We start from the raw sequence: 24617 nt of genomic DNA, 5'->3' as shown, positions 1-24617 counted from the left end.
CTTTTGACGTTTTCCCCAAGAATTTAAAAAAATAAAAAAATAAAAAATAAAAGGTGCTGGAAACTCTTTCTTTGACTTGTGGTGTTAATGTCAAGAATTTGGCTCTGCTCTGTGTGATTGATGTGTTGGAAGCTTGTATATAACAATGGCTATCTCGGAATCTTATCAACAAATAGGAAGAGGAGCAGCATCTACAAAATTGCTTCCGACACCAGATCTATTTGGCGATCATTGCAGAAAGAAATTTTGAGTAGGCGGGCTAGCACAAATGACAAATGGATGGTGGTAGCCTTTTCGTGGAAGTTTAGAATTTGGCAAAGCAGGTATGAAAAATTAAAATTGAATAAGATTCAAACGAAACCGACAGACTTCTGATCATATTGAATTAGACTCGAATGAAACCATCAAAATTTGAACATGCTGAAATTCACCCAAATGTAAGAACTCCAAGGTAAGAGAGAGGGGAAGCAATCCGTAAGTCTACAGTCTTTAGCACAGAGCTGCGTAGACCGTTGCATACGCTTTGAAAAACCTATCAATGATGGATACACACCAAAGCATGCCTCTTTTGTTTTTTGATATCACAAAGCATGCCTCTTCGCTTGAGTTCTTATGTTTTTATCCAAAATGCTCATCTTGGCATATTTAACTCACATCCCAAGATCATATGATTCGGAGAAGGAGAATCTGCATGCGTTTTTCACCCATCTAATTTTTGAGAACCGACGAAGCTGGATCATAACATGTAGATAATCTGTTGATCAAGAGTAAACAAATATAAGTTGAAAAGGGAAAATTGCCTCTTCAAATCACTGCTTTTGCAATATGAACAAACTATCGAAGATGTCATTTTACACCCCAAACATCACTTTTTTGGCGATTCATCCTTTGATCCAACCATTCAAAAGGTACCATGTCCCTATGGAGGCTAAGTGACATATTTAATAGCTTCTTGGTCTACAGAAGTGGTAATTTGAAGGAATAAATAGTGATTTTTCCAAGTTGAAATACATCACATTTGTCAACTCAAGCCTATCAATTTTGATAGCAAAAGTCGGCTTTAAATATAAGCTCCTCCGTGAAGGATAAACTATGATCAGCTCATTATATGAACCCTTCCGTTGTGGACAAGTTTCGAAGTAAGTCCATCACAATTAACTGGCTTAAATAGGGACAACAAGATTACCCAAAAATGGAAGTTTAAATGTTGAATCAAAGACATGAGACTAAAAAAATCAAGAGTCGGAAATATCTCCAGTTAAATAACAATCATCGCAGAATCACGTTTCTAAAAACCAAACAACAAATCTAAGTAAGCTGCCAGAAACAAGCCACCTGATCTCATACTTGCCAGCAAAGACATAGATATTGTACATGCTCTACTTCTACAAGAAAAAATTTGACTGGATCCCACCTAACCAGTGTAATATCCCATCTAGAAAACAAAACAAAACTGGCTGCTTACTTTCATCTTTCAACAGCCAAAACTTCTCAAGAAAGCCTATATAACTTGATTTCATTACCTTGGTGTCTTTCATTGAGTTTTTGGTTTTTCGATCTTCACGTAGGGGAGAACACCCATGATTTGGACAACTTTTGGCGACCATTCACGTTGCTGAGCACGGCAAAACATCATGAAGGTATTTGCAAAGTAGGAACTAAAGGCCATGAAGATATGCCACAGAGCATGACCCTGTGGATTAACGGGCCAACTAGATATCTCCTTGCAGAAAACACGATCACAGAACCAACACAAGCTTGCTAGACAAAGGGTAGCCACATATATCTTTGCAAGCCGCTTAGCAGAAGCATCTTGTGTGTGAATGTAATACTTGTACATTCGAGGAATGCAGAGAAGACACAATATAAAGTAATGCACCTTGAAGCCAATGCCAAGTTGGACTATTGCATGAACAACAGCAAAAACAGCACCATAAAGGAAGAGGAAGGTAGGCATTGTGCTACGGTAGTGCCAATCTGGTGAGTAGAGGATGTACATATAAAGCAGCATCTCCCACACCATAGGAGTTTCATCGCTCTGCTGTTGCCTGGAAATGTTCAGAAAGCCTTCAATTCAGCAACTAATCATCCAAAAATAAATTTATTGTCTAATAGTTAACTTTATCCTGACAGAGTGCGACCAACGTTATTTAAAGGAAGAGAAGACTACCAGTTCTAAAGTGAATGTGCAAAATCAGTTCTGCTGAACACATTAAACATGACCATGTACTTATGTAAAACCCTCTTATATGCTGCTCACAAGCTTGTTATTTGCACATGAAAGAGAACAACAGGTTTTTCATACACCATTCGCATTGAGCTAACCGACTAACTTGACTCAAGCCCTTATCCCAACTACATGCATCTGAGTGTGCATGTTTCTTTCAATTACATTAGTTTTTTGGTCCCATTTATTAGAAGCAACCCATCCCTCCCTATCTGGCTATCCCCCTCAGCCGAGGCCTAGACAAAGTTTTCAAATCTTCATGGTTCCAAAACGTAAAGATCTGTATTTTTTTTTTCATAGGTAAGTAAAGATTGTATTTCTAGTCAATCATCACTTTTGTCCCTTACCATATTCATAAGACATTCCCTAGCACCAATCCTTCTAAATCACATAGAATCCAAGAAGCCTGGATGTATGTACTTGAGGAGAAAATCAAGCAATTGCGACAAGGCATGATCTAAATAAACATTAAAATGGTAATATTGTGACAACCAAAGGGAGGAGTAGGGTGGTGATTACAATGCCAAAGTATTCACCTTTTACTTCCCCTTCAGGTCCACAAGGCTTGCAAGGATAAGTTACAAGGGTGCAACAAGAAAGAACAGAAAATTAAAGAGTGTTGCCCTCTTTGGAAATTTTCGTCTCAAGTAATTCTAAGTCTCCCTGTTTAGGCTGCAATAATCTAATTCACATTTTTTTTTTACACTAGTACCAAGGCCCCGCACATTATATGAGTTAACCTGACACATACATTAAACTTCTGAATACAGCTGAGAAATTACTTACCCACGTTGCAACGTGGCATGGTATAACATGTTTCCAATGGCAAGTATCATATTAGATATGTGAAGAATGGTAAATCTCTTCTCAAATCGTTGTCTTAAGGCATTGATAAGACCGACGAGGGCCAAAAGAATGGTTGGGATGTTGGATATTGTGTTGTAAAATTCCGCAATATAAGAAGAGTAGGCATAATTCTTCTCACAACACTCGATAGTTGACGTGACAGGACCCCAGAAACTTGATATTCCCTCAGTCATTCTTCTCTATATGCTCTGTGAAATATATTTAGTAGAATCCTTTACCCTACAGAGTAGCAGAAATCACAAAAGTCGCAAACCATGTGCCTGCAGAAAAAAAGCTGATCGGTAATCTGTTGGGAACAACTGTTGAACAAATCACTTATTAATCTGAGGAAAACTCAAGTATGATGGGAACAACTTGAACAAATCACATTTACAAGTTTCTTAGATAGTACAGTGCGAGAATATAATTACGAAAAAGTTGTAGAATACTTACGGTCTATATGGCAAAGATAAAAATGGGTCGCAAGCTAATGCAATGTATTGATGTCTGTGAATGTTCCCTTCTTTCACAGCTGCCTAGTGTACTGTTGGTTATAAAAATGGGCAATGATGTAACACCACCACATCATAAACTAAACTAAATCAGATAAGCCTTTAAACATGCTCCTAAGTTAAAGACAAAGGCTTTAGAGTAATTTCTCTTGTGATAACAGAGAAATAAACTTTAAATTAAAAGAAAATAAAGAACCAGATGAGAAACTTTAAACTCGCAAAACACAGGCGTGAATGAATAAATTGCCAACGACAACCGCAAAAGAAAAACAATCCGTATAGATCGCAAACATCTACCGGTCATAACATGTATCAGGTAAACATAACTAAATGAAGAAAAACAACGCTTGTAATGGCGTCCACACGAAAACTAATAACAAACCACAAAACACAAACCTATAGAGGATTGTACTAAAATGCAACACAATAATCAGCCCAACTATTACATGAAGCGTGAACGTAACGCTTGCTCAATAAATGAATTAAAGAAAAAGTATGAAAAAATCAAACAAACAATAATTTTCATATACTCACTCGCAATTCACCAAACAGGCATTTCAATCAACTGGGTTTGCTCGGCAACGTATCGATAGTCTGCCAGAATTCAGGAAGCAAATAGGCAACCTTCAAAAAAGAATATCGTCGGCCCAGATTAACAGAGAAAAAATTTCAAGCAAATCACACCAATTGGCAAATACGACCAAAAATGCTGAAAAATCCAATCTCAACCATTTCATTACTCGAAACTCACACACCAAAAATAAAACTTCTCGGGCTAAAGAAAACAGAACAAATCACAATCACAATCAACGGTTACAACAAAACAACCATAATATAAACTCAAATATATGAAACAAACACAAAGAAAACAAGAACGAGCTCCAGAAATTGAAGACATCCGGACAATACATATGATATGCTTGCATTGGAGTACATAAAACTAACCGTTTTTCCTGAATCAGATCTTATTTCTCTTGTCTGCTATAACCGAATCCCGTCTCTCTAAGCTTGAACCGAGCAGAGGATAACTGGGGGCGCAAGGGGAAAGAGAGATTCGCTTTTCGGCTTTCGACACATGGGAGGAGGCCGATACCAGTTATTTCTCCTTATTATGATTATGTTCTTCAATTTGACTTAAATTACTTTCTTCCTTTATATACTTTAGGTTACTAAAATAAAGCCGTAGTAATATTTAAAATAAGTAATTTATTTTAAAAGGATTGAGATATTTCAATGCTGCGATGTCGGCGGGGCCGGGCTAACAAGAATAATGGACCGGCCCATTTTGGAGCATCAGACTGACAACCCAGGCCTGGACATGACGAGTAATGTTGAGCTTCAGCCCAAGAAACTGAACAGTCTCGTTTTATGACTTGGATTATGGGCTTATGACAGTCTCGTATTTTTTCAGCACTTCAACTGTAGAAACGTAAGGCCCGTTTGGATAGTTAAATTATTTTATCTTATTATTACAATTTTATCAAATTTTTACAAAAATATAATAAAAATTTTAACTCTTTTAAATCTTAAAATAATAATAATATTAAAAAATAACATTTTAATAATATTTTATTCAACTTTCATCTCAACTCAATATCCAAACGACACTAAATCCAAAGTCAAGTCAGGTTATATGATTATGTTACTTAGGTTTCGTTTAAATATTTAGAATATCTTAGTATATGAAGAAAAATTTTATATACCACATTGTCATCTCATTTTCATCATACTATATAAGATGTAACACATTTATGATTTGATGATCCTTTATTAGATGATTCTTTATCATCTTATGGTAATAAATGTGCCACATCGTATTGGTGGAATGAAAGTAGGATGAAAGTGTATAACATTACTCAAATATTATAAAATTAAAAATTTTTTGAATATAATTTTTATTTTAAAATTTTAAAAAATTAGTTTTTATTTTTTATTTTTTATTTGAGAGTTTAGAAAAATCTTAATGATTAAATAATTATTAAAAAAAAGTTAAAAATTTGAAATTAAAAATTAATTTGTATTTAAGTAATGTTCAAAAATAAAATATATGAGAATACTTGAAGACAATTATATTGCTAAATAGACTCTTAACCCAGCTAATTCAATGCGTTGATTATAGATAATCAAACTTGACACATATGGACCAACAAGCTATATATATTATACCAAATTCTAACCATTTAATCTTATATTACACCAAACAATAAACTCTTTTAATCTCGTGCAAGCTTAATTGGCAGTGTCATGGAATTGGGAGAATAGGAAGAATGAAAAGGCAAATTAGGTACATCATGTTGTATGGATAATGGATGTATCCAACAGGGAAAAAATGGTCATTGGCCTGCTTTTTATAGGAAACGATCATCACATGAGTCAGTATTATATGTCTGTTTTCTAGAGAAAAATATTTGACACATCCTTGGATAAGAAGGATTTTCATTCAGCATATTCTTCTTATTAATGGGACAAATCTTTAAAGTGATGACTGTAGTAGTTTGCAATTCACATTGTAAAATCGACAATAATTTAAGTAGAAGGCAAAAAATTCTTTTATTTTATTTTTTATTTTTTTATCAAACATTTTTTTTAAAATAAAATAAAAATCACAAACTTATTTAAAAAAATTTCTATTCAATCTGTTTGATATAAAAAATGTGGAGAAATCTTTATGGCCTAGCACCACTTTAGATAATGGAAGCATTTTATCTCTTCTCATCTTATTATTATAATTTTTTTAAATTTTTATATAAAATATGATAAATAATTTATTTTTTTAAAATTTTAAAAAATAATAATAAAAATAATAAAATTTATTCAATTTTTAAATTTCATTTTAAATGATCTAATCATATCTTACTGGGATCGGTGGCTGTTTCAACTTTCTTTGGTGATTGAGAGGATTATTAATCATAATAATTAATTGATTTACTATGCACTCGGGAAGTCATGTAATAAGATTCATTGAATCTGGGCAGCATATGAGGTTCAATGAACCTAGTCACACACGCTAGGGCATCATCCGATGAAATGCGATTGAAGCCATATTTGGATCTTTAAAGTATTTTAAAATTTTATAAATAGTAGTAAAATGAATTATTTTATTAAATTTTAAAAGAAAAATTTATTTATTATTTATTTTTTTTATCATTTTCAAATTATCTGATGATGTGATATTATATAATAGATGTACAAATAAAATATAGTAAATAGTTTTCAATAATTTAATGTTATATTATGGGATCACCAGAGTTAAAAATATATTAAAGAAAAATATTTTTTAAATTAAGTATTGTATTAGAATTTGTGAAAATGAATATACAAAATTAAAAAGTTGTTTGAATATAAATTTTAAAATATAATTTTTGTTTTGAAATATATAATTTTTTTTATTAATTTATATATTTGAACAATGATCAAATAAAAATTTTTAAAATTTGAAATAGAGAAGTATTTAAGAATTATTTAGATAATAAGATGAGATGAGATGGTATGGTTTTATATAAACGTTAAAAATGGAGTAAAATATTATTAAAATATTAATTTTTTATATTATTATTATTTTAAAATTTAAAAAAGTTTAATTTTTTATTATATTTATATAAAAATTTTAAAAAAAATTATAATAAAGGAATGAGATAATTTTTTAATTAAAAAAACCGTGTTACCCAAACATGTCCTACTGTGTACTCCAATTTTGCACGTCACATTTAGATCGAAAACCAGGACAGCATGACGTGGGAAAGCGGCTAAAGAAGTCCCATCGGATGCAACGCTTCCACCGCGTGTAACCTGGTGTTGAGGGTTTATGGCTGGCGTGGAACACACGAGCGGGCGCATGAATCGTGGTGTTGTCCATGGCATAGTCTAGCGGTACCGCATGCATGGCTGCCGTTTCAACGGCGTCGGCTGGAAACGCATGAAGATTTGACGAAGAAAAAATTTAGTTGAAAGAATAATTACGTATTAATAATATGTATATTAATTTAATATAATTAATTAAAAATAAAATTTATTAAAATTAATATTAATTTAAATATAAAATATAAAATAATTAATATTAATATGCAGATTAGTATGCGACTTAGATCGTACGTAATAAAACATTTTGACAAATTACTCCTCAAATGTGAGAACATACATCCTCAGTATTTTTAAAATTTGAGTCCTATAGCGGTAAAAGAATTACTTAAAAATAATTTTAATGTAATTTTATGTAATCTATCATACTTATTTTAAAAAAAAAATTACAATCTAACGAATCATATAATGTCACATTAATTTATATGATTTAATTATTTTATTGTACGAGTATTTCTCTTAAAATTTACCCTTTAACTAATTAGCTGATATGGTAATTTCTTTCATGTTTCTGCCAAAATTAGATAGCTAGAAAGATAATTTGATGAATTAGGAGGCCAGCAGTACTCTTAAATATTAATTTTGATAAAATTTAGTTATAAAGCTAAGTCGAGGCCAGTGATCAGTTAAAAATAAGGATAAAGAAATCACTCACTTAGTCAACAGAATGTGCCCAAAGAAGTCATCACATGAGCATTTATTTTCCTTTCAAAATTTTAAAGTTCCATTCAAATCTGGTGTCTAAGATATTCGACTACAAGCAGCCATGATCATGTTTACTTGTTTTTCAACAATATTGATGTGACAAATTGTTCAGGGTATAAGTTCCGATTCTAAAACAGCTATACAAAACAAGACCCATTGATTGGGGTCCACTGAATTGATAATTAATTTGATATTAAGTACTACTGCTAGTGATTAACAATGCGCGCATGGCGTCCTTAACCTCACTTAACACAATCCTAATATATGCATCTTTATACCCATAGAAACAAACTCGAACCAGGACGCAAAACCAGCCATGTTCATCCATATAAATTCTAATTTAAGGCTACATGCATGCTAGTGCAATTGACCCACATACACACTCTCTATACACATATATATGTAACGGCGTTTGCATTCCATTGTTTATCCAATTCTTGTCATCTCCATACCGAGACAATATTTGTCTTCTTATGTAAACGTCATATCGCCATTCAATTCTCCAAAAGCCACTTCTCATTCTCTGTTTCCGTGTCTGTATATGTGTGATTATATGTATATATAAGTATATGATCCACTCACTGTCTCTCAAAAAGGGCTGGAGAACCATACAGAAGTGGAAAGAAAATAAGATTCGCATAGATATTTGAGAGAGAAGGCCGGGATAGGAAAGAAGTTTACCGGGTTAACAACAATGAGGGCTAGGATCCCGGTGAGGTTTGAAAGGGTAGCGGCGGAGTTTCACTACGTGTCAAGGATGGGCTTCTGCGAGAGCAGCGGGAGTGAGCACTCGCCGGAAAGTCCTACCCATTTGTCCGCTCTTGTGAATTCTTTCATCGAAAGAAATGGCGAAGTTGATGGAGATCATGACAAAGAGGTAGAGCTTGAAAAGGAACAAAACCATGCAGAGTACTCGCCGGATTCGTCTGATTCCGAGACCAAGGATATGTTACGGGACCTGTTTGGTTGTGACGACGACGGCGCCGATGGTGATCATCACAACGATTTCAAGCATAAGATTCGTGCTGAAACAAGACACGCAAGCCGCGGGCAGATCGGCGACAGGTCGTTCCCGGCTTTTAAACGACAATTGATGGCTCGCCTCCGTGATAGAGGTTTCGATGCTGGTGAGTATGAGAAATGTCTAAGTTAATCAGGCAGTTTACTTCTACTGATGAGATGTTTAGCTGATTTGTCAGTCATGCGTGTCTCACTTTATATGCCTCCATGATTTGTGAACAAATCTAGTAATTACTTTCTTATTTGTATACGATGCTCCATACATAACTAAAGAAGTTGCCATATCATGTTGCTTACCTGACAATGAGACAAATTAATAAGTACATTTATTTAACAATTCAGCATACACATGATGGAAGATTGCACAAGGAATCAAGGATACATCCTTTTTGCTGTGTCATGATTTGTCTTGATGATGAATATGAATCCCATTTTGTATATGCAGGCCTTTGCAAATCCAAATGGGTGAAAAGTGGAAGGTTCCCAGCTGGGGATTACGAGTACATTGATATCAATATATCTGGGAACAGATACATTGTCGAAGTTTTGCTAGCCAGAGAATTCGAAATTGCTCGTCCGACGGATCGATACACATCGTTGCTGGATGTTTTTCCACCCATATTTGTGGGTAAAGTGGAAGATCTCAAGCAGGTGGTGAGGCTTATGTGCAGGGCTATAAAGGAGTCCATGAAGAGCTCCGACATGCACGTGCCACCATGGAGAAGAAAAGGGTACATGCAGTCCAAGTGGTTTGGTTCTTATAAGCGGACAACAAACGAAGTTCCGACACGGAAAGCACGATCTGACAACCATGCTTTTGCCGGAAAACGATCGGTTGGGTTTGAGGCCTTGCCTACGATATCTTACCATTGCAGAGATGATTTTGCAAGTAAAGTTGGGTTAAGAGTTGGGCATTTGACTGCAGCTCTAGAAGGCAGTGGCATCACTGGCATGGGCATGCACTCGTTAAATGTAGAATAATTTTTAAGTTACTATCAATATATATATATATGTATGGATGTATATATGTGTCTTTTTGATGGGTGGGTGCATTGTAGTGTTTTGACGTAAGTTGTTTGGAAGCGTAAGCTAGGATATTTTAATCTTTTCTTCTTTCGGGAATTGATTATACGTCTTTTTTAGGATTTTTGTTGCCTGTTGTCCAGCATCAGTGGGATTTGTAGCTTAGTCTATTCTGCAACATGTGAATAAATATTGAAGCATTGAGTTCTGTTTTTATCAATGTTATTCTTAAGCGTAATTAATACATTTTGTGGGGTATTTTCATAAGAGAGAGGGCTGTTCTGGTTTTGGAACAGAAGAACCATTATATTCATACGCATGCAATTAATCAAAAGACCATCCGCTTAGAGACGATTTATCCATATAGGATTGTGCAGAAATTGATGTAGGAAGTCCCAATGCAAACACGATGACATTTATATAATCATCTCTGAAAAGAAGATGAATCAAAGTCAAATAAATCAATTCCGAAGTTTTAAGCTCATTTACCAGTCAGAAAAAGCCGCCTGTCAATTTGTCAGGCTAGTTTAAAAACAGCCAACATCACAAAAAAATACTTGCAAGGCAGTTCATCCACATATAATGGATCAGTAACCAGGCTCCATAAATTGGCTTCTCTCTCTCTCTCTCTCTCTCTCTCTCTCTCTCTCTCTCTCTCTCTCTCTCTCTCTCTCCCCAATATTCCCCCTATATTGGCTGGTTAGGAGTGCTTCTCAGGTTTGGGTATTTGAACGTACTCACGTAGGGTATTGTATAAAGACAAGGCAGGGGTGATATATTGGAATCAAGAGCATTACCAAAAACAGAGATTGCTGATGTTTGGTTGTGCTACCTGTAATGGCTGGGGTTTTCTTTGCAACGGATGAGAGGAACACCATCTTCCCTCCAAATTATCCGCTCTTCACATAATGCTGCTGTCACCTCCACATACAGCCGATGTTCCTAAATTAAAATTAAAGACATCACGAAAAGGCAATCAACTCAGATTGGAACTTTATCATGCATTGCAGGACAAGAATTCCATTTTTTTTTTATAAGCAAGAAACCTATATTTTTAATAAAACCTTCTATTACTTATTAAAAAAAAAAACACCTAAATTATATCATCCAAATACCCATTCAATATATATATATCATCCAATACCGGTACTTCTCCTTCAAAAGACAGCAGGGATCAAACAATAATGGATAAAGGTTCAGTGATTTTAGAGGCTCTTCCATTAGTTGATTCAACAGGAGTCATTCATAAAGCAATTTTCCAAAGAAATTCCAGAATTTGGTATTACCATTGTCCCTGGTTTAAAACTCTCAGAAATGACTCATGATTCAGGTTTTCTCAATTTCATTGCACAGATCACATTTGATTCAGAAAAATGAAAACAAAGGTAATTACCTCCTGAAGAACTTTTGCTGCCAGCTCCTCTGCAGTGTCATTAGCAAGCACGGGGACAACACTTTGAGCAAGGATACGACCCGTGTCATAGTGCTCATCGACAAAATGTATTGTTGGACCTGAGTATCTAACCAAGAAAAAGGGATGAAACCTAATATTATGACCTCTTCATATACACTAATCATATGAAATTAGAAAGTTCGACAAAATGGACTGAATTATGGGTTAGTCCAGATAGAATATATATATTTTTTTTAGATATACTTCACCACAAGCAATCTACCTTGCTCCAGAAGCAATGACTGCCTTGTGCACCTTCATACCATAATAGCCTTTGCCTCCAAAAGCTGGAAGGAGTGATGGATGGATGTTTATTATGGATCTATGATAAGCTCGGATCAACTCCACTGGTATAAGTTTTAGATATCCCGCCAGGATTATAAAGTCAACCTCAAATCTCCTGATTAAGATAAGACATCAAATGTTCAAATTGTTCAGTACCATTTCAGCAAATCAAACTTTTTAGTTTCCTCTTTTTCCTCTCTTTGTACTTGGAAAGGACAAATGTGTCACTTAAATAATATGAAACCGCATAGAAATGTTCTCAAGGATGCTATTTTATGTTACAATTTCCTGGAGTGATAAACATTAAAACCACACATTATAGGCTTATAGCTCCATTCGCATATTTCCTTAGCATATGAAATTTAAACAAAACACTTACAAGAAGCAGGAATCTTTTAACTACAATAACTGAAGAAGGATATATATCTCAGCCATTGTCTGTTTCCTAAAAACATGATAGTGGAAAATGTTTCTTTTTATTTTTTCATACTTCCAAACCACTGGCTGGTGAAAGAACCAAACTTGGCAAACGATTAACAGTATTTGTGCAAAACTGAGTACCACATAGAACCCTCTTACAAGGTGAGTGCATATGATCAAGTAATTAGCAGCAGTTACATACAGTAACAATACTTCCAAGTACCAGACAGACACGCTACAATCCCATCAGATGAACTTAAAGATATCTTCCATCCCTAAAAAAGTATTTGATACATTTAAAATGTCGTTTGGATCAAGAATGAATTTTAAGCAACATACATAAAATCAACCAAGGACAATCAGAAACAAGAAGTAACTATCTCAAGGATTGAATAAAAGGAACACCATCATTAATCCTTTGTCCAAAAGACTTATTTCACAAGTGACAATCACAACAGATGGTATTTTCTTTTATAATTGAATTTATTTTTACACAATTTCTTATATTTAATGACCCGTAGAATGTAAAATGTTTACAGAAATAAATAAAGTCATTTGGGTTTATGCATAAAAACACCTAGCTAAAATAAAATTGTGCCTTCTATTAAGTGTATTTACAACAAATATGGTTCAGCATTCATAAATTCGAAATTAAAAGAGAGAAAAACCTAAATCATCCACTTTTGGGAAGAGATGCTGACCTAAGCGCAGATACAAGTTCGCTTGGAGAGAGTCCATCAGGTTTGTCTTTTGATTTGGGGAACAAAACAACTGGTATGCCCTTATCTTTTGCATACTCTGCACCTCCGCAGCCTGCGATATGGAGGGTTAAGAAAATGTATGAATACGTACACCCTTCAAAGCAAAGGTTTATATGCATTATAGTCCCACGGTCAGCAAGTCACTTTCTGTTCTTAACTATCACCTTAGAATAGCAAGCAAAGCCCATATTCCCTCTATAAGTCGGAACTTGCTCCAACCACCTGTCAAGGAAATTATATAGCTACAATCTGTAGCAAGTCTCAAATTTTAATATCGGGCCCAGTTTTTTTCTTAAAAACAGCACGCACAAAAAACCCAAATAGAAACTACTCCATTAAGAGTGAAGAGATCCAGCCACACGAAAAAACAAATCTTTTTTTTGATATCCTTGGGTGTTTGGGCCAGCTTACACGCAACTCGACTAATCCGACGGGGCAAAAAAACAAATCTAATCCAGACTAAACATAGGTATGACATTCTTAAGAAACAGAAGCACAAGGACCTGTCATGCTATGTGACTACGGATGCCACATTGTAAATTGAAATAAGAGAGCACAAGAAACCATCGTCTAGGTCTACCCCAAGTAATTAAGGACATTTTACACTTAAGAAATATGCTCGTATATCATGTGATTATGAGCAACGTACTGATTAATCATAAAAAATAAAACATGATTTAGCAAGTAAATTGCAGAGAAAACTGCTGGGGAAAAAACTTTTTAGTTAAGAGGAAAACCCCCACTAAATTACTGTTCATCAGGAATTGAAAAGATGATCTACTTCCACGGCACAATCGAAATGAGGATAAACTGGGTACCAAAGATAGAAAGGAAACCTCGTTTGTTTGTGACCAAAACAACTACATCTCCAAGAATTGATCCTCGAAGAGAAGCTTCGTGAATGGACCTGAAGTTCGACCCTCCACCGGAGACGAAAACCGCAAGCTTTTTCCTTCTAACCCCGTTTTCAAAATCTTTTCCATGAGAAATAGAATCCCCTACGTTTTCTACACGATTAGTACAATTCAATCTCTGCTTAGACCATGCCCTTTGCGGAGAAGAGGGAGGGATTGTGTAGGGGACCCATTTACGGCACTGAGAAAAAGATACCGAAGAAGAAGGAGATGACGCAAAAAGGAACGGGGTTTTCGCATTTCGAAACGATGAAAATATTGTTGGGTCTGCGCAGAATCCTGAAAGCAAGCTCTGAGTTTCCATTGAGATACCGGAGAACAGAGCGGCAAGCGCAGCTCATTGCAATTTGCAACCTTTTGGGACTCAGTAGCACGAGGACCGAGGTTATGTTGGGACCGAGGTCAAACCTTCTAACACTAAGGTTCTGATTCTTGCCTTATTGCTGGTGACCGATGGAACTTATTTGCTTAGTATAAATCACGTATAATCCAATAGGAGATTAGGTGAAGTGAGATTAGGGTTAAATGGTGGGAAGTATAGATAGTATTTACGTTAGGTGATCAAGGTTTGGATGATGATGATACATTATTAGTGATATTTGGTATGCTAGGCACCACTTGTGTGCTATGGTTGAATGAAGGGTGATCTTGGCTAGGGTTTAGAAGTGAATGGATGAGGCTAGTTTTGATGAGGGTTCGGTCAAGGCTGTGAGGCTGGATTCGGTTAGGGCAAAGGTGGCTTGTGAGATCTTAAAAATTAAGAATTGTGAAATTCCTAAAAAATAGGATTTGAGATCTAGAGATCTATGAATGCAAAAGTTGGCTGAAAATGGGTAGGATGGATAGGGAAAATGTGTTTTGGTGGGAAGATGAAATTTGAGTGAGCCAATCAAAAATATTGACCAATCAAATGATGAAGTGAAAATTGGAAGTGAGAGATTATAGGATCTCAATGTGAGATTTATGATTTTTGGGTCTTTCTTGGCTATGGAAATTGATAGAGGGCATGTATGACTTGATGGGAGGTTAGGATTTTATGATTTGAGACAATTGAAGATGATGGAAGAGGCCAATGATAGGGCTGGCCGAAATTGATTTGTGGGAGATGAGATTCTTTAAATAACTTAATGAGATCTCTTGAACATGTGAGGAATCACATGCAAACAAGAGATCTAGCACAAAACACCACAAATCCGAATTCCTCAATGGGAGATTCGGCCTCCACACTCCAATCAATCAACACAATCCACAAGAACTCCAAATAGATAAAATAAAAATGACAAAGGAACCAAACAACTCTTGATTCACAAATTGCACAAGAAATTGAAATAAAATCTCAATATATTAAAGATAGAATGAACCAACACCGATTTACGAATTGCACAGTGAAGATCCTCTTCTTGAGGATTCACGAATTGTACCCCAAAAGAGTACAAGTGCATGTGCATCGAAAATCACACTCTTCCAAGCCTATGGCCGACCACATAATAATCAAAATGTCAAAAGATCCTAATGAAATGTCTAAAAGTCCTATTTATAGAGTTTACAAAGTGGAAATCCTCAAAAGGTCCTTAAGCAAAATAAATAAACAAATGAAATAATAATTAATAAAGTCTTTTAATAAAATAAATAAAAATAATAATTTAGCCATGATGGGCTAAGGTGGTACATGGTCTACAGCTAGACTAGTCATGGTTTAATCTGCGGCTCGCTACATGACGTGGCATGGTGCCACGCATTGGTCGGGTGGTGGGCATGGCATGGTGCTGTGCATGGTCTGCTGATAGTGGGCATGACATGGTGCCAACCCTAGGCCTGATGGTGGGCACAGGGTGAGGTCGTGTTGCTGTTGTGGTGCCTAATCAAATGGCTTGGGTGGTGGTCCTGCATGGCTCGGACTGGTGGCATAGGTAATGAGCATGCATGGCCCAAGCTGACGGTCTAGGTTATGGGGCCGCAAGGCACGGGCTGGAGTTGTGTGCTGGTTGGCATGCCACTAGTCTCGCCTGCAAGGCACGGGCTGGATGGCGTGCATGTGGGGGCACACCACTAGCCTCGCTAAGTGGTGTGGGGGTACGCATGCATGTGTACAAATGCACGTTCAAGGGCACGCGCAAGCCTGGTCTGCGCGCAGCTAGTAGTCTCCATAGTTGCCCCCTGCGTGTCATGGTCTAAGTCAAAGCATGCAAGTAGGCTAGCCATGTGACTGTCCTAACCCTCCATGAGTCGTGTCGAGGTGTGGTCCCGAGCAAATCTTTTGGAGGCTGTGATAGGTTATTGAATTGCATTGTGTCTGTCTGATAAATATTTTATTTATTTATTTTCTTAGCATATATTTTATTTATTTATAAATACGAATCGGTAACTTTCAAACTATTTAAATATGAAAAATTTATTTATAGTTTATTTATTATCATATATGGGATTTATGAAAGTAGGAGTTCCCAATAAAAATATGTTTGAGGATAAGAGTTTTTGAAATATACTTTTTTTGAAAATATTTGTTCTGTTTTCAGTTTTTATGATTCGAAGCACACAATTTATTTGTTATATTTTAATTATTTTATTGAAAAATAGTGTTATGGTTAGTCAATTAAAGCATGACGCATTAATGAATATAATTAAAGATGAAAATATCTAAACTGATGAACAATAGTGACCAAATATTTTTATTAACGGTTAGAGTTAGTTAAATGTGTTGTATACGTGTGATTCAAGATAACAAAATTTAAAATAAAAAGTAATTTTGTTCTGTATTTTTTATTTGGAATTTTAATGCAATTTGTGTATTTTATATAATTAAAACTAAGATAAAATGATGAGATGAATTTTCTTATAAAGCAAAAATGTCCTGATGCTCCAAAGAAGTTTGAATAGAGAATGAAAGAAATCTGTTAACAAAATAGTGTCGGAGAATAAAAAAGAAAGACTAAAACCTTAAATTCTATCCATCATTTTATATTTATATTTTATATTTTTTTATTTTTTGATAGGAATACTTTTAATTTTTTTTTTATTTAATAAGCCTTACACTACACATTTTTTTATATTTTATTTATTTATTTATTTTTTCTTAAGGGATGTATAGTGTAGAAGTCATGTAATAAAAATCTAGTCGCCGAAATCAGAAAAAGAGTCCACATTGGCTACCAAGTTAGTCAAGGCCCCGATTTGGCTACCAAATCACAGCCAAACCTTAGAAATCCATCCATTTCAGACAGAGAAATTGGAAAAAAAAAAAAAAAAAAAAAGAAAAAGAAAAGGGAAAAGAGAGGAAAAAGAGATTTATTAATTTTTGCGGTGTATCGAGGGGATCGGACGCCCTGTCGGAACCGATTCAGATCCGCGAATCATGGAGGGGGTGGGGGCCCGACTGGGGCGCTCCTCGACTCGGTACGGACCGGCCACGGTGTTCAATGGGGCAGTGAGGAAGTGGAAGAAGAAGTGGGTCCACGTAGCGCCATCTAATAGTGCTGCCTCTAACAACACCACCACCACTACCAATCACTCTCACCAGATTCACAACCAAAACAACAAAAGCAACGGCACGACCAACGGTAATAACGGTTCCCATCTACTGCTTTACAAGTGGACCCCAATCACTCAGAGCAACAACGGCAATAACAGTAACGGTGACAAGAATTCCGGCAAGGATGACGAAGCGGCTGCTCCGGAGGAACCGCCTCGTCGTAAATTCAAATACATTCCGGTAATTTTCCCTCAATTAGTTATTATTTTATTGGGATCTTCATTTTTTTATTTGGGTTTCAGTATTTGAATTCGGTCATGTGGGTGTTTACTGAGATTTTTATTTTGACCAAAGCATTATGGGTTTGGGTTATTTGAGAAAATGGTCTGTAAACGAGTGACCTGGTTTTTGGGATATTCGCAGAATTGTGGGTTTAAGTCTGTGGAAGCTGATATGTGATCTGGGTTTCTGGGTAAGTATCATTTTCAAGGTTTTGGTTGATGGGTTGGAAGAATTTTTTGGATGACTTGGGGTCTTCTTTGAGTACTTTTGCTTTGGTGTTTAGTGGATTTACTGGAAAAGAAAGGGAAACAAAATATTGAGCTGATTGGGGATTGGTTGACATTTAATATACTGGAATGTTTTGAATTTTCAGTTATGAGTCGTTGTAAGGACGGTTAACATGTTACCATGTGGACTTGAAGATTACATTAATGTTAAGACTTTTTTTTTTTTAATAAGTAAGAACATTAATGTTGAGACTTTAGCTTTGTTAGGACTCCAGGTGGACATGTGGATATGCCATGTGGATAAGTGTACTTGGGCATATCTAGTTGAAAAGTTTTTGAGGAGTGCTTTTTGGATATGACTCCATGTGTATGTACACTGTAATTTTGTATGCACATGTGTATAGCCATTCCTTTTTTGGGTTGGGGACAGGGAGGCTTATATCTTTGCCATTTTAGTGATGATTTTGGCTCAGCTATTTATAAGAGATACAGATATTCAAGTACAAATAACCATGTTGTCATTCTCTATACAACATGTTTTCAACACTCAAATTTTAGCCATAGAAAGTTTGGCTTCTATAACACGAACATTGGTGAGAGTCCAATGCCCAGAATGTTAAATATTTTAACATGAACTTTAATAATTGGATCTTTGATTTTCTATGATCCACAATACTAAAACAATGATAAATGAACACGTACATTTCTCCATCAGTTCGATGAAGAATTAGATCTGGCTATGAGGGAAGGATCACCCTAGCAACTTTGCCTCTTAAGTGTCTCACGATGACTAAAAGCACTCTGATATTGTAGGTGAGAACCCTTGAACCCTTCAGTCTTATTTATAGATTTTTGACCATCAAGAAATATCAGACTTTGTATCTGACTATAATTAGAGATATAGAGTTTTAATCTTATCTCCTAGGAGTTTTTTTTTTTTTTTTATTCCATTATAACTCATCCATTAACTGATAAGTTTTGAGCTATTCTAAACTCTATTAAGATGGGTGTATGGGACAAAGAGTTTAAATAAAACTCTTACACAGAAGTCCCAAGTTTTCCAAAGACTTGAATACTTGATAGCCCGAGTTAAAGTTTTACGGTTTATTACCATAGCACTACTACTTTAAGAACGCTTGTTTGTAGATTGGTTCTCATGATGTATTTTTATGCAATGGACCCCTTTTTTATTTTTGATAGGTAAACGATAGTATTAATACGAATAGGCATAGCCTAAGTAAATAAGAAGTTATAGAAGAGATAAGACCTATCTAAGTTGCTAAAGAATACATAAGAAAATCGTGAATATTTTGGCCATTAAAATCTACAGCAATGACCCAAAGGAATAGAGAGGTGAAAAAAAGAGAGAGCGAAGCTCCACTAATGTCCGCTCCTTATCTTTGAAAGTCTGCTCGTTACACTCTCGCCATATGCACCACATAATGCAGATAGGAACCATTTTCTACACAGCTTTGATCTGTGGAAGTCCACCCGACATCGCCCAACTAGCCAATAACTCAGCCACCGTAGCAGGCATCACCCAGTTTAATCCGATTCTGTTGAACACTTCTCACCACAAGGCTCTAGCTGTCTCACAATGTAACAACAGATGATCCACTGTCTCGCCGGCTTTCTTACACATACAACACCAGTTTGCAATAATTATTCGGCGCTTTCGCAGATTATCTGTAGTCAGAATCTTACCCAAGGCCGCTGTCCAAACAACAAAAAGTGCTTTGGGAAGCGCCTTATTCCTCCACAATCTTTTCCAAGGGAAATGAATATTTGGTGTGGTTGTAAGGGACTTATAGAATGAGCGAACCGAGAAGTTACCCTTACCCGTAGGTGTCCATCACAGCTTATCTTCACGCATGCCATTCAGCTTCATAGAGTACACTAAGCTGAAAAAAGCCTCAAAACTGTCAACTTCCCAATCTTGGGCTACTCTACTAAAAGTGACGTTCCATTGGATTTGGTCTCCTAAATGAACCAAGAGGTCTACCACCGAAGCTTCTAGCTCCCATGCCACTCGGAACACGGTTGGAAACACGTCCTTCAATGCTTCCTCCCCACACTAGATGTCCCTCAAAAATTTTATACAAGTCCCCTCCCCCACCAAGAATCGAGTGTGGTTAGCAAACATTCCCCATCCTCGTCTGATGTGTTTCCAAATCCCCACACCATAGGGGACATTCCCTTCTCTAGTACACCAACCCTCCCATGTGCTACCATGTCTGCAGTCAACGACTAATTTCCATAGTGCTTCCGGTTCCATATTATATCTCCAAAGCCATTTTCCTAGAAGTGCTCGGTTAAATGTTCTCAAGTTCTTTACCCCCCAATCCACCTGATGAGAGTGGTCTGCATACCTTATCCCACTTGACTAAGTGGAACTTAAATTCATCCCCCATCCCATTCCATAAGAAATTTTGGTAAAGTTTTTCAACGCGTGATGCCACAGAAGCTGGAATTGGGAATAAAGACAAGAAATAAGTTGGTAGGTTAGAGAGAGTACTTTTGATAAGAGTCACACAACCTCCTTTCGACAACTACAGTCTCTTCCACTCTGCTAGTCTTTTTTCCACTTTCTCAATAGCTGAGTCCCAGATAGGTAAGGATCGTGAAGTAGCCCCCAATGGTAATCCCAAATAGGTCATAGGGAGAGAAACAACCTTACAGCCCAATGTGCTAGCCAACTGCTGAGTAGTACTGATCCTTCTGACTGGCACTAATTCTGATTTATCAAAATTCACTCTCAAACCTGACGCTGCTTCGAAGCATAGAAGAAGGGCCTTCAATGCCCCAAGTTGTTCTTTGTCTGTCTCGCAAAAAATTAATGTATCATCTACAAAAAGCAAGTGAGAAATAGAGATAAGGCCCCTATTCAAGTCACCCACTGAGAAGCCAGTCATAAAGTTGTTGGTAACCAGAGCCATTAACATCCTACTCAAGGCCTCCATGATGATAACAAAGAGAAGTTGGGACAAAGGATCTCCCTGTCGTAAACCTCGAGAGCTGTCGAAGAAACCCTCCGGGCTGCCATTGATACGGACTGAAAATCTTGCTGTTGAGATGCACCATCGGATCCACATACGCCATTTCTCCCCAAAGCCACATCTCTGCAATAGATAAAGAAGGAAGTTCCAGTTTACATGATCATATGCTTTTTCCATATCTAGCTTGCAAATAATCCCTGCAATACCAGATTTTAATCTACTATCTAGACATTCATTGACTATTAATACGGAGTCCAGAATTTGATGACCCCTTACAAAGGCATTTTGAGGCTTTAAAATGATCTTTCCTAAGACCTCCCCCCTAGTCTGTTAGCAAGCAACTTGGCAAGGATTTTGTAAATCCCAGTTGATTAGGCTAATGGGCCTAAAGTCCTTCACTTCCGAGGCCCCAGATTTCTTTAGAATAAGAGCTATAAAAGTAGCATTTAGGTTTTTCTTGAATTTCCCAGCGTGGAAAAATTCCTGGAACACATTCATGATGTCCTCTTTTATAACCTCCCAACACGTTTGGAAGAACCCCATGGACCCTTTTTGGATTGGCTGCATTGTCGGTTCATAAGATTGTGAAGACAAGCTATGATGGATTTTAATCATTTCATCTGTTTTTTTAAGAGAAATAGATGCTGATAGATTTATCTGGGTTGTAGAAGATTTCTTTCATGCTTACAAAGCATTTTATTTTTTAAAGGTCTATTCTGCTAAAATGACACAATTGATGATGTGATTATCTACAATGGTCGTGTATGGAAAAATAAAAAAGGTTATGTATGGGTTGGTCTTGTGTGTGGCAACTTAAACCTTGCAACATCTCAAGTCTTGTTCTCAGTGCTGGATGTGGTCGCTGGTTGGACTTTCCATGTTGAAATAAACCGTTAGCTTGGTATTTTAACGTGTTGATTTTAGTGGTTTGAAGTTTGTGAAACCATAGACTCGGCAATTTAAATGTAATAGATTTGGAAATGCAAGGTGTTTTATGTGATAATTTTTTAGGCATGAGGTTAAGCTGTACTTCTCCACGGCTCATTGACACAGTTGTAAAAACAAGATGTGATATTATATTTTTCCCTCTTATTTGCAGTTCTAACTTCTGACCTACATGCATACTGGCGCATCTTTTGTGTGCCATATCTAATCTTTTTCTTTATGACTATTTTAAAGTTATCTTATTATTGAATGACATATGAGAAAAGAGATTGACATCCTGCAGTAATGCATTCTGAATTGAATCAAGCATCATTAATGTCATTCCGGGGCTGCTTTTAAAGTAGAAGAGGATACTCTGTTGAAAATAGTCCTGAAACGTGTATGTCTCACTAAACATTACAGGGAAATTGAGGCTTTGTGACATGATTTGTAACTTTAGTTTATGATTGTTGCTTGTTGGTGGGAATTAGAGATTTTTAATCCCGGATAACCGGAGATTCAATCTTTGGTCCTTTTTCCCCCTGCTATCATGTTTAGGTCTCACTCTTGTATATGTTCCATGTATTCGGGCTATGCCTATTTATATCATCAATAAAATCTTTGTTTCACTGATAAAAAAATTTCATATGAACAAAATGGTCGAATGCTATCATTTTTACTGCTGTCTGAATACAAAAAAGGAAAGAAAGAAAAGGCTACGGCAATACCTTTCTCCAGTATGTGTTAGTAATGCCGGAAGTAAGCTTCTATGCTGGTGCTTGGGAAGAGTAGAATTGCAAACAAGCCCTTCTTCTGTGTGTGGTCATAATTGTTTTGTGTTTTAATGAATGGTTTGGTGGAAAACATGTTCTATAAAAGGCAACCTAACAGTATGTCCTAAACGATCACCCATCATGGAAGATTTATCTCTAGATTGGTTCCCGTTGAATAGTATGTTTTGTTTGTTGTTACGGGCTTTGTGGATTCATGGTCATTTTGGCTGTTGGGCTGTGCAGATTGCCGTTCTAGAGGAACAGAAGAATGAGGATGCCGAAAACGAAGCTGCTGAAAAGGTTGATGACGATTCTAAATCAATTGATACTGAGTCCACCCCCAGGGGAGACATTTTGGATGAAAAACCTGACATTAATGATTTGCCAATGGAGGAAAGTAAGGTGAAAATGCTTACACATCACATTGTTTTCATCTTTACGTGGGTAGGTAAAACTCTTGGTGGGAATATTGTATGTAATGTACATAACTTGTGCTCAAACATCACACAAAGTGAGCTGAACAGAAGGACTGTGTGTACTGATGGATAAGGGCAATGCTCAAATTTAGTTTGTTAATCATGGTCATTGCTTTAGCATAAAAAAGGAAAGGAAAGAAAAGCGAGAATAGTGATTCAGTGAAGGTCACCTGCAGAATCCTGCCACTTACCTAGCTATATGTTCTGCCTTAAAACTTAAGAAACACGGGGTTTTATTTTTAAACTCTGAATTATAGTTATAAAAGAGAATTGTTGAATAAGATGGAGTAATCCATTGTCTCTGATTTCTGGCTGCATTCCCAAAGATTGGTACAGGAAAATTTTTTTGTTTCAAAGTCTGCTTTCCATTGCAGGATTGAGATCAATCCTAATTTACATATAAACTATCTGCTTCATGTCTCACTGAAAGGTTACATGTAATATTGAATCCAATTATTATTTTTGTCTCAGGAAAATAATCAAGTAGTATGCCAAGATCTGAACGAAAGCACTTTGGATTTGAGTTTAGGCTTGAAGGGGCATGATGGTGACCACGAACCTGATTCAAAACTGATCAGATGAGAGATAGTTAGTAGGAGAGGGAAGGCAGGGCAGGTAGTGTTGGGACATGCTTGATGGCAGCCCTTGGGTTTTAGGTTGCCGACTGAGGGCATGATGGTCGGCAATCCACTTGTTTGTGCCTGATTCAAAGAGACAATTTTTTATTGACGTATTGAGCCACTGGCCATTATAGGCAAGCGTATTCTAGTGGCATATGCATGTACTTTATTCTTCAATTGATGCTTCCTTACTGAGCTGATTGCAATTTGTATCGATTTGGTTTTAGTCTTTAGGAGATGACAATGGAATGTTTTTCTCTTTAGCTTTGTCTGAGAACTTCTAAGCTTGGACATGCTGGACTTACAAAGTGAAACGGAAATTGAATGAATCAATCTTAGAACTCTTTTAACTACTTTTAAGTCCTGATATTAGTCTGCAGCATGTGAATTGCACCGCTGATATTAATATATAATTTCTCATCAAGAAGGCAGTAGGTGAAATGTCTTATAAAGAAGGTCAAAATAGCGATGCTTCTTCAATTAATAGATTGAAATGAACTCTTGGTTTTGGTTAAATGACGCCTTTGTGCCGTTGTGCTTAAAACATACGAAGAGGCCGGGCAAGGCTTGTGCACATGATTTAAATATCAGCAGAATTCGAATATCGCTTCACATTTGAGCATTATTCCTATCGTGCTTCATTCATATATGGTGTCCTTGGTGATACAGCCGCAAAAGGAATTCCCGTCCATCGATGATGGACCCTCTGTTTGATGCAGGAGCTTATTGTTAGAAAACCATTGTTAACTCTAAAGTCGATCCGGTTAGATTGCCCTTGTGATTAAGATATTCCGTTTAGAAAAATGTATTCTTTAACCATAGCTTT

The 24617-nt window shown here is 36.3% G+C and overlaps 4 protein-coding genes across 9 annotated transcripts; 2 read left to right on the top strand and 2 right to left on the bottom strand.

Moving 5' to 3' along the window:
* Positions 1-349: 349 nt before the first annotated feature.
* LOC122276614 (alkaline ceramidase) lies at positions 350-4724 on the bottom strand. Of its 6 annotated transcripts, none has more exons than XM_043086467.1 (5): positions 4531-4724; positions 4120-4209; positions 3014-3354; positions 1524-2048; positions 350-754 (listed from the first exon to the last, which is right to left on the bottom strand). In XM_043086467.1, the coding sequence occupies exons 3-4, from the start codon at positions 3265-3267 to the stop codon at positions 1535-1537; spliced, it is 768 nt and encodes a 255-aa protein (XP_042942401.1). In that variant the 5' UTR covers positions 3268-3354; positions 4120-4209; positions 4531-4724; the 3' UTR covers positions 350-754; positions 1524-1534. The 6 variants fall into 6 exon arrangements, with proteins under 6 accessions (XP_042942401.1, XP_042942405.1, XP_042942402.1 ...); XM_043086471.1 differs by lacking the exon at positions 350-754 and adding an exon at positions 3527-3617 and having other exon boundaries at positions 1228-2048; XM_043086468.1 differs by lacking the exon at positions 350-754 and having other exon boundaries at positions 1228-2048; positions 3014-3368.
* A 3811-nt stretch (positions 4725-8535) lies between these two features.
* On the top strand, positions 8536-10411 carry LOC122277483. Its single transcript, XM_043087464.1, has 2 exons — positions 8536-9275; positions 9614-10411. The coding sequence occupies exons 1-2, from the start codon at positions 8843-8845 to the stop codon at positions 10147-10149; spliced, it is 969 nt and encodes a 322-aa protein (XP_042943398.1). The 5' UTR covers positions 8536-8842; the 3' UTR covers positions 10150-10411.
* A 222-nt stretch (positions 10412-10633) lies between these two features.
* Positions 10634-14483, bottom strand: LOC122277484 (phosphoribosylglycinamide formyltransferase, chloroplastic). The gene is made up of 5 exons (XM_043087465.1): positions 13947-14483; positions 13051-13162; positions 11868-12044; positions 11585-11711; positions 10634-11133 (listed from the first exon to the last, which is right to left on the bottom strand). Exons 1-5 carry the CDS (start codon positions 14326-14328, stop codon positions 11020-11022), a joined length of 912 nt encoding a protein of 303 aa, XP_042943399.1. The 5' UTR covers positions 14329-14483; the 3' UTR covers positions 10634-11019.
* A 2671-nt stretch (positions 14484-17154) lies between these two features.
* Positions 17155-24144, top strand: LOC122276051 (uncharacterized protein DDB_G0285917-like). Its single transcript, XM_043085488.1, has 3 exons — positions 17155-17733; positions 22939-23097; positions 23643-24144. The coding sequence occupies exons 1-3, from the start codon at positions 17377-17379 to the stop codon at positions 23751-23753; spliced, it is 627 nt and encodes a 208-aa protein (XP_042941422.1). The 5' UTR covers positions 17155-17376; the 3' UTR covers positions 23754-24144.
* The last annotated feature ends 473 nt before the right edge of the window (positions 24145-24617 follow it).

The sequence above is a fragment of the Carya illinoinensis genome, chromosome 9 (assembly GCF_018687715.1).
Source record: "Carya illinoinensis cultivar Pawnee chromosome 9, C.illinoinensisPawnee_v1, whole genome shotgun sequence".
Taxonomy (NCBI): Eukaryota; Viridiplantae; Streptophyta; class Magnoliopsida; order Fagales; family Juglandaceae; genus Carya; species Carya illinoinensis.
Note: the sequence above shows the minus strand (reverse complement) of the source record. Positions and strands in the feature narration are given on the sequence as shown.